Genomic DNA, 9819 nt, shown 5'->3' with positions numbered 1-9819 from the left:
GCAAAAGTGTGCATTAGACTATACATTTCTTTTTGTGTATATTTATCTGAAATGATGCAGTAGTTTGATCTAAAAATGTCGTGCAATTCATTTATTCTAAAAAAAAAAAGTAAAAATTGCAAATAACGTTTTAAGGAAACTCACAGAATATACATTTTTCTGGAAGTGAATTGTATGAAACAAACGATCACATGTACAGTAACATGTAAGTTCACACATCTCAGCTCCACTCAAGAGATTCTTCACAAGACAGTGATTTTGCTCCACTTAAAATGATCTGATTCATCTCATGAGCTTTTTGGTGCTATGAGTTAAATCAGTGGCCTTGAATGCAGAAGAAAAAAACCCTAAACTGATCCCTTAATGTCATGTTTCTTCAGTCGGTTTGATCCATGAGGCAGGAACCCACTGCGGCTCTTCCTGAGCTCTCCTCACCGCCGCCATCAGCCGAACGCAGGACGACTGCAGGCCATCGTTCACGATCACGTGATCAAAAAATTGACTGTAATGCTGTTCCATCCTGCAGCCTGCCTCCTCGAGCTCATAAAATTCTTCATCCTGTAAAACAGAAATTAAAAAGGTATTACACAAATAACAAGAAGTCTTTCTACACCTTGTTCTTTCTCCTAAGGAATGTTAATATTTTCGTTAGGCAATTCGGTGCTGTGTGTGATCACACAAACCCACCTTAAACGGTCGAGTGGTGCAGTAATTAGTCACCTGGGCGTTGATCCGTGTTCGTTTCATTTGGGCTAAAGGAGGAGGTTTTATATAGATGATGTATGCTTTCAGCTCAGGAGTCCGTACTGATGGAATGGCCTGAGGTGTAAACAATAAGCAGAGAAAATTCTTAATATTGTTTATTATTTGATAACAAATCAATATCAAATATGTATTTGACTATAGGATGAAAGTTTCCAGCTCACATTTGGATCAAGATCAATGATGCAGATCTTCCGAGCACCCAGAACATCCTTCACCGCATCCACACTGGTGCCGTAGAGGTGACCTCTGAATTCTCCGTACTCCACAAACCTAAGGAAACAAACACGTCCCTGCAACAACTGAGTATAAATCCTTCATATTGTGTTAAGGGTAAACAAACCTTTGTACTCATCTACAAACACCCATAAAGTGTGTGAAACCACCTGTTGTTGTGCACCATGTTCTCAAACTGATCTCTGCTGACGAAGTGATACTCTCTCCCAGGCTCCTCGTACATCTTCTGTGGTCTCGTCGTGTCTGAAAATCGCAAAAAATGCACATGTGGTGCAGAATCCAGACAGACTTCATGTTTTTGATGATCAGAGGTGTGAGAGCGAGGGCATACTGACGTGGCGTGGGTCCCAGGAAGGTCCTCGGGTTGATCTCGATCAGTTTCTTGCGCAACTCGTTCACACCGACTCCAGAAGGACCTGAGAGAACAATACACACCATATACAGGAACTGAGAAGACAAGTAAAAGTTAAAACACACAAAAACAGACACAGAAGAGGTCTATAAATCAGTTGTTAGTTAAAAAGGCACATTACTGTTATATATTATATATTACTATTCCTTTTCCTAAGGATGTAGTAGCTTCGTGTTCAAGGTGTTGGACTGTTGATCGGAAGGTTGTGTGTTTGAATCCCAGGTCCACAAAGCCAGTGCTGGGCCCCTGAGCAAGGCCCTTAACACTCAATTGCTCAGTTGGATAAAATGATATAAATTGTAAGTCGCTCTGGATACACTCACCGAGCAGGGCGATGAGGCGGTGTGTGTCCTCTAAATGACGCTGGTATCGCACCACATCCTCATATGGGCTAGTAAAGAAACTGGTGCAGCACAGGGAGCAGATCAGGCCTGAAACTCCACCCTGAGCCCTGCGCCGACGACACACACGCAGACTACTCCGGAAGCCAGCTGAAACACACACGCAAACACACACACATAAACAGGTAGAACTTACACGTTCCAGCAGATATACTATTTAAATTTAAAGCAATAATAATATAAAGTACATCTTAAATCCAGATGTTGTGCAGCAGTTTTGCCATCTAGATGCTGACTTTTGCAGAACACTCGACTGTCGAATTCTCTTCGTGTTGTTTAAATTTGTCACTCCCTAACTACTGTCACTGCTTGGTGTGGCACATACACAATATCAAATATAGTAATTAGAAAACAAGTTACTAGAAAACTAATTAAAGCCTAAAATGGAGTTATACAGAAATATATCCTCAATTACGTTCTTTAGTACATTTTCATAATAATAATAATAATAATACTTTATTTATAAAGCACTTTTTAAACAACCAAAGCTGACCACAAAGTGCTGTACATCATAAAATACAGATAATTAAATAATTAAATAGTAACAAAATAAAATAATAACAGTAATAAATCAGAATTAAATAAAAACCAGCGGATAGAAATGCGTTTTCAACCATTTTTTAAATAAGGATAATAAATTATTACATTTTGAAATTATGAATTGTGATTATGAAAATTAATAAATTAATTTCCATTCATAAAAGATGCTTACCGAGATAAATGCCATCGACGCTAGTGTTAAACTCGTTCTCATCTGAAACCAGGAAAAAAAGCTTATTCTCTCTCTCTCTCTCTCTCTTTCTGTGTTTGTGTACTTGTGTGTGTGTGTGTGTGTGTGTGTGTGTGTGTTAGATAAACAGTACAAATAAAAAGGTGATGATTAAAGTGTACTTACCCTCCTTTAGTTCTTCTTCACCGTCACCAGTCGGTGAAACAGATGGAAATATAACTCTTTAAATCACCAATAATTTACACCGACTATGTTTTAGTCTATCTTTTGTATTCCAACAACAAATGCCATTCCTACCAGATTCAAATGCTTCCTCATCTAAAAAAAAAAAAACAATAAACCTCATTACCCTCATTAGTGCTACACTGAAATTATTACAAGGTTTTTAAAGATGAAGATAAAGATACCTGTTTCTACAACAGACACATCTATAGCCTTCATGTCATCCTCTGAACAAAGTAAAAAATATCCATTATATACCCATTTTTATGGCTTTTTATTCATAAAAATAACACCGATTAACGCTTCTCACCTTCATCCACTGCGCTCACTTCAGATTAGCACAAAAGAGCCAAAAGATATTCTTTAAAAAATTGTTTAACGATGTTTCATTTTCTCTAACGTCTATTTTCATCGATATAAAAGACCCAATGTTATTTATAAGAATTGATATGGTTAAGTTCATTTATATACTCACAGATCTTATTGCAGGTGTGAGGCTGTGACCACCAGAATTCTTTCAGATTCCTTGACACCCACAGCACATAAAACAACAGATGATGTGAAGTGTTAAACTATTTTATATACTGTGTTTATAAAGATTATTGAGTATATTAAAAGACCTCTTTTAACCCCTGACCTCTTGAGCATGCAGGCAGAAGGGATGAGTCCAGCACACGTCGAACTGCACGGTACTTTCTTCGCCTGCCACCAGAGGGCATCAGTCTGGTCCACTATCTCCAGCAAGGTGCCCTTTCTGAAGGCCATGCCAGCGTCCATGCAAGGGATACCAGGGTCTTCGTGGGGGTTGTAGTCCACCATGGCTCGCACAAACAGCTACGGTAGAGACAGACATGAGTGAAAAGAGAGAAAAAAGTTATTATTATTTAGAAAAGAAAAACCTTTAACCGTTGATCCGATGCTACCATAGTATAGGAAAGAAAAAATAAATAACTGACCATGGTCTTGTTGTTGACTGGTCTGTCAGTAATCGGGACTACCTTAAACATAACGGTTCCATGTGAGTGAGCCTGTTTGGAGAAGACACGACTTATCAAGATATAGCCATGAAGCCGGCACTTTACACATGAAAAAAAGAGAATGGAATTTAAAATTCCGAACCAGTATTTTTATTATCTGCTCTGGTTCGAGTCCAAACACAGGATATCCGTTCACCTCCACCAGTCTGTCTCCAGCATGCAAGAGACCTACAAGAGGACACAGAAATGCTAATAATGCTTGCTACATCTGACAGGTTTCCCCCAAATCACAGTATCTATTCATAAACATACTGTAAATTCCATCCATCTATCCATTCTCTGTCAATCTTATCCTAAACAGGATCACAGGGAGCCTAGAGTCTGTCCCAGGGCACAAGGTAGGGGACACCCTAGACGGGGTGTAGACTCATCAGTGACAGTGACAGTGACGTGACATACGGCTAAGTACGGTGACCCATACTCAGAATTCGTTCTCTGCATTTAAGAATTCTCTGCATTTAAGAGTTCTCTGCATTTAACCCATCCAAGGTGCACACACACACAGCAGTGAACACACACACACCGTGAACACACACCCAGAGCAGTGGGCAGCCATTTATACTGCACCGCCCGGGGAGCAGTCGGGGGGTTCGGTGCCTTGCTCAAGGGCACCTCAGAGACTCAAACCCACAACCTTAGGGTTAGGAGACAAACTCTCTAACCATTAGGCCACGACTTCCCCCACAGGACACAATCCAACACTCATTTACACACTACTGTATGGACAGTTTTTAAAAATGCCAATCAGCCTACAATACATGTTGTTTGAGTGGTGGAGGAACACAAAGATCCTGAAGGAAATCCCTGAAGCATGGGGAGATCATGTTATCTATACACACAAACACAGAATAGAGGTGGGAATAGAGCCCCCAATCCTGGAGGTACAAAGCAAACATGTTAACTATTAAACCACTGTACCCTCATACTGTAAATTACCATTGATTAATATTGATATCACTGGTAACTGCAGCACCCGATTCTGGTCATGGAGAACCCTTGTGTCCAGCACCATCAGCTAATACTTGAGTTGATGTGGTTGTATTAGAGTTCAGAAAACACTGAACTGTACAGGACAGTGTTTCTCCAGTACCAATTTATGGAAACCTGTTGCCTGTGGCTCGAAGTCACATGCGTTACATGTGAATATGGCATATCAATAAGGCATGGAACTTATCTTACCACTGCGGTCAGCCAATCCTCCATGAATAACTCGAGCCACGTAGATCTCTCCTGTCATTTCATCTCTCCGTATAGTCGCTCCCTATAATGAACGAATGGAATTATTTAGGCAAAAACGTATTATTCAAATTATTACTTCTAAACGATGGTCAATTGTTCAATAATGGAAAAAGATGAACGAGTGTCAGGTCTGGAGAGATGATAAATGAGGAGAATAGCATCCGGACCAGAGTGGGTGATAATGAAGACGTGGAGGACGATGAGAATAAGACAAGCGGATGGATTGATAAACCATGAAAAATGATTTAGAAGAAATGAAGACTTATTACTGTATTAAAGTGGGACAAGTGTTAAGAAAATAGAAAACCACCTAATTTCTTTCCCTTCTTTTTCCTCCGATTATGGAAACACCCCATTCCAGCACTACTATCCCTGTTGTTTTGGGGTGAGCTGGACAGCTGCAAACTATTGGACACATTAGAGTGTCTGGTATCCTGATGCCTTGGAGATGTCAAGGGGAGCTTGAGTTGGCCTTTGCCTTTAGATGAGGTGGTGCTGGGGGAATTCTGAGATGACATTGGCTGAGTTGGACAAACAGAGCTGGAGGAAGAAGAAAAGGGAGATGCAAAAGAAACGTAGGAAGGACAGTGAAAATGGCCAACCAAGTCGGCAGGGGTATGATCATGCCCAGAGATGTTTTTCACATCAGCTCGCTGCATGTTACCTAAAAAATGAACACATAAATCTGCATTTCCACACCAAGGAGATGCTCTGTAGTCATAGGTTTTTCCATCTGTAGATTCCCCAGAAGCTGAAGCTTGTGACGTCAGTGCTGTATTCGTAAGATTTTCCAGTGCCTGTGTCAATAAAAGAAGCACCTTTGCATTTTCCTGCATACTCTCAGACATGCACTCTGTGGCTGTAACCATCTTCTGACTAAGTATCTGGATGTCCAGATGCTCCTGCTTGGCCAGATCTACTCGAGAGCTGGTTGGTGCCTGCATCACTTGATGCTGGTGAAAAGGGCTTGAAGGAACAGTGCGTACATATCGGAGTACTTTAGGTGGAAGAGGAGGAGATTGAGACATTTGGGTCCATGTAGAAAGAGTGGCATTAGGTGTTGGAGGACGAAGTGCAGAGTCATCTTCAGCATCCATGTCTTTGGTAAAATCTTGAAATCCAGAACTATACCTTCTAGCAAGAACTAGTGAGTGAGTGAGGTCCCTGTCCCAGCATGCACTAGTTTGCTGGAAATCAGGTAAAGCTCCAGGTGTGCTATTTAATTTCTGTAAGATCTTCCTTATTGAGTCTATTTCTTCTTGAGCCACGCTTTGGGTCTCTTTGTTCGGGATGACGGCTTTGTTGTCCCTTTGGCTACGGATCCCCCTACTGACGCCATGATCCTTTACAGGATACAAGACTCAAGTTATTCATCAATGCACAACGTGTCAGAAAGATAATGTGTGGGAGACAGTTTGACCTAAAGTCATGCATCAACAAATTAAGCTTCCCATGTTCTAATGTTCTAACTTTAGACAAACCTACACTGGTAACTGCAGAACATGCAAACAATCACACTTCCTCAGAAGATGCTCACCAGAGGTTGGTTGTTCTTGACCATGCAGACGATCCTCATGGCCTCCTCATTGTTGTCCAGGTCTTCGGGCAGTGGAGGCAATACAGGCTCATAGTCCTTCAGTCCCACAACATCATGGGCTGAGATCAGAGCCTAAAACAACATATACAGAAACAATGTATATTCAGATAAAGCTCTGAAAGCAATGTTTAACATCACGAAGAAGAACTTTCAGTCCACAGAAAATTGGGTTTTTGCAGTTTCTTGGTATGGCAACAAGCTGAAACTTTTAATATACACAGAAATTTTAGACTCTGACATCTAATTTAAAACTAGATTATAGAATTATAGAATTTTACTTACTATTAGCACTAGTTACCTGCATGTGGGGCTCCATGAGTAGACGGTAAAGTTCTCTGGCCTCATAGGATGGGTACAGCAGAGATCTTAAATCTGACAGAATCTGAAACATGCCATACGTACGGTCAGGAGTAGCTAATTATTTGTATATTCCAGCCTTTTGTGAGAAAACTTGAGGTAAGCTAGCAAAAATATTCAAAACATGAGAGTTCTTAACCTCAACTGTGAGCCCAGAGGCGTAGGAGAGATACGGGGTTGCTGAGTTCCTCAGATATTGCTGCAAACACTCGTAAATCTGCAGATAGACAGGGAGAGCGAGAGAGAGCGAGAGAGAGAGAGCGAGAGAGAGATATCTTGATTCTGATTGGTCAAAAGGTGTTCTGAGGGCATTTTAAGCTACAATGCAAATGAAAGGTTTTTGGCAGTGGTGGCTCAACTGTTTAAGGCTCTGGGTTATTGATCGGAGGATTGGGGTTCAAGGCCCAGCACAGCCAAGCTGCCACTGCTGGGCCCTTGAGCAAGGCCCTCAACCCTCCCTGCTCCAGGGGCGCTGTATCATAGCTGCCCCTGCACTCAGACCCCAACCTCCTCAGTTGGGGCATGTGAAGAAAAGAATTCTGCTGTAATGTTTATGTGGTGATAATAAAGGCTTCTATGCCCCTCTTCTATTTTATTTTAACCTTATTGTTTCTATAGTAAAAACTTTGTATAGTTGACACTTATTTAGTATTTTCATATGTCTCCAGCCTCAGAAAATGTGGGAATAGTGGTAGCTTAGAGGTTAAGGTGTTGGACTACCAATTGGAAGGTTGAATCCAAGTTCCACCAAGCTACCCTGAGCAAGGCTCTTTCTCCTTAATTGCTTAGCTGTATAAAATGAGATAAAAATGTAAGTAGATAAATAAGCCTCAGGGTGCTAACAGTAACTCCAGATTGTTGTCACACCCTGTTGATTAGTTTCCTATGCCAACACCCCAACCCAGTTTATTCTTTACATAACTGACCTTTAGTAAAGACTGTAAACATGGAGCATTCAGGAGACCATGTAACAGTTCAGTCCGGTTTATGTCCTTGCCAGAGTCCTTCAGTTCTTCGACCATGTGAGACAAGATCTGCACAAGATCTGCATGTGGTTTGAAGCAGATATTTCAAGAAAAGATTGTGGGTGAGATGAATTACTGTCATTACTTGTTAGTGTTCTAGCTATAAAAATGCAGAACGTACAAATCAAACACAAGACACCGAACACGTCCTGGCAAATCAATAACTTGTCCAAAACTGGTTCTTTCAAGGGTAAGAAACCATCATGATTTAAATGCATCACATCTCATACCCTCTTCTTCTATACTGAGCAGATCCACTTTAGCTCCATTCTCCATAGCTGGCTTCAATGTCCTGAAATCTGATGTCTGGATGATTTCACATCCGAAACTGCACACAATAATTCATGTCTTTGTTACTACACCAATGATGAACAAGACAAAGTTCACTTTCATGACGTCAAACTCATGAGACCGGTTTCTATATTAGCATCGATTAGCAAGCTGAACATTTATTATTGGAATGATGGCTCTAAAGTTAAACAAGCACAATGTGGGATGTGGTAGCTCAGTGGTTAAGGTGTTCGACTACTGATTGGAAGGTCATTGGTTTGAATCCCGGGTCCACCAAGGCCCTTAACCCTCAATTGCTATGCTGTATAAACTGAAATAAAAAAAATGTAAGTCACTCTGGATAAGAGTGTCTGCTAAATGCTGTAAATGTAAGCAGTGTATGTGATTGCATGACTTTGCTTTCTTCCTTTTGTTGGTTTTCCTGTACACCAACATGTAACTTTTAACTATACAGTAGATGAATTGTAAAATAAATCCACAAATCATGGGTGTACAAACTTTTGCATTCAACTCTAGTTTGCTAAAAGCCATGTGACATTGTGCTGTACTGTTACCGCTGCATCCATGAAAGTGATTTTCCTCAAATAAATAAATTGTAATAACGTCTTTGTTATTCTATCGCTCTGATTGGTTAGAATTATTATTATTATTATTATTATTATTATTATTATTATTATTATATTATTAAATTATATTACTTTTATAGCAGTATCTCTGGCAGTAGCCCCAGCTGCAAGGTTAATAACGAGTTTATATCAATGCACTCATTTCAACTCGTCGTATTTTCAGTTGTAACATTTTATACAGGGACTAACGTGTTTGTTTGTTTTGTTTATTTATTTATGTAAGGAGTCTCCAGTGCCAGCGAATGACACATGACAAGACATTCAACATTAAAGAACGCTGTACTGTAGCTAGTATCCAGGATCTGTCTGAAATTAGATTACAGAGTTATCTATAGTTGATTACAAGGTTGCCATTAACCTTGAAGTCGGAATAACATCCGTTCGGTTCTTTCAGGTTTAATAAATCTGTTGAATTAACCTGCAGAACGCCTTCATTCCCATGAGAGAATCTGTTTTAAATGAACGTCTAAGCTTCTACAGAGGAAGCTACTTAAGCGACAAATCATCATTTACCTTTTTCTCTCTCTATGTCCTGTATGCCCTCTTCTCTCTCGTGTCCTTTTCCGGTTCGGAGCTGAGTTTAGACCAGAGAGAGTTGCGTTAGGACAGAGCGTAATCCCTCTCTATCCTTAATCCCACGCAAACAGGACGAGCGGGGGAGGAGATTAAAGCGTCTGTAAGCGATTTTTCTTAACGGTTACACTGTTTTACATCCTGATATTGATCACTAATATTAAAAAGCGTATGAAGATAAAATGGGATTGGGATCATCCCAGACTCAACCAATCAATTGTTCCTATACCACAACAAAATAAGTTCTATTCATGTTAAATGTAGAATATTTAGTTGTTCTTCCGGTGTGTATTTTGGGAAAGATTTAAAA

The 9819-nt window shown here is 40.2% G+C and overlaps 1 protein-coding gene across 3 annotated transcripts; it reads right to left on the bottom strand.

Moving 5' to 3' along the window:
- Window positions 1-97: 97 nt before the first annotated feature.
- On the bottom strand, window positions 98-9599 carry mpp4b (MAGUK p55 scaffold protein 4b). 3 transcript variants are annotated; one of them, XM_060867206.1, is made up of 22 exons: window positions 9450-9599; window positions 8250-8347; window positions 7921-8039; window positions 7134-7211; window positions 6936-7019; window positions 6578-6709; window positions 4981-5062; window positions 3884-3969; window positions 3721-3792; window positions 3402-3598; window positions 3240-3289; window positions 3075-3092; window positions 2950-2991; window positions 2840-2860; window positions 2708-2722; window positions 2525-2566; window positions 1735-1902; window positions 1335-1415; window positions 1149-1242; window positions 927-1035; window positions 688-819; window positions 98-558 (listed from the first exon to the last, which is right to left on the bottom strand). In XM_060867206.1, the coding sequence occupies exons 2-22, from the start codon at window positions 8293-8295 to the stop codon at window positions 367-369; spliced, it is 1860 nt and encodes a 619-aa protein (XP_060723189.1). In that variant the 5' UTR covers window positions 8296-8347; window positions 9450-9599; the 3' UTR covers window positions 98-366. The 3 variants fall into 3 exon arrangements, with proteins under 3 accessions (XP_060723189.1, XP_060723190.1, XP_060723191.1); XM_060867207.1 differs by lacking the exon at window positions 9450-9599 and having other exon boundaries at window positions 8250-8357; XM_060867208.1 differs by lacking the exon at window positions 9450-9599 and having other exon boundaries at window positions 7921-8028; window positions 8250-8324.
- Window positions 9600-9819: the final 220 nt, after the last annotated feature.

This window comes from Tachysurus vachellii, chromosome 4 (assembly GCF_030014155.1).
Source record: "Tachysurus vachellii isolate PV-2020 chromosome 4, HZAU_Pvac_v1, whole genome shotgun sequence".
In the NCBI taxonomy this organism is placed as follows: domain Eukaryota; kingdom Metazoa; phylum Chordata; class Actinopteri; order Siluriformes; family Bagridae; genus Tachysurus; species Tachysurus vachellii.
The sequence above is the reverse complement of the archived record's forward strand: the minus strand, read 5'-3'. Positions and strand labels throughout refer to the sequence as shown.

Bases quoted from the DNA above. Each gene is read 5' to 3' on its own strand.
- mpp4b (XM_060867206.1), bottom strand. From the start codon at position 8,295: ATGGAGAATGGAGCTAAAGTGGATCTGCTCAGTATAGAAGAAGAGG. The intron at 3,290-3,401 runs GTCAGGGGTTAA...GTGGGTGTCAAG, and splicing joins TCTGCCTGCATGCTCAAGAG to GAATCTGAAAGAATTCTGGT. The intron at 1,903-2,524 runs GTAAGCATCTTT...TGTGTGTTTCAG, and splicing joins CGTCGATGGCATTTATCTCG to CTGGCTTCCGGAGTAGTCTG.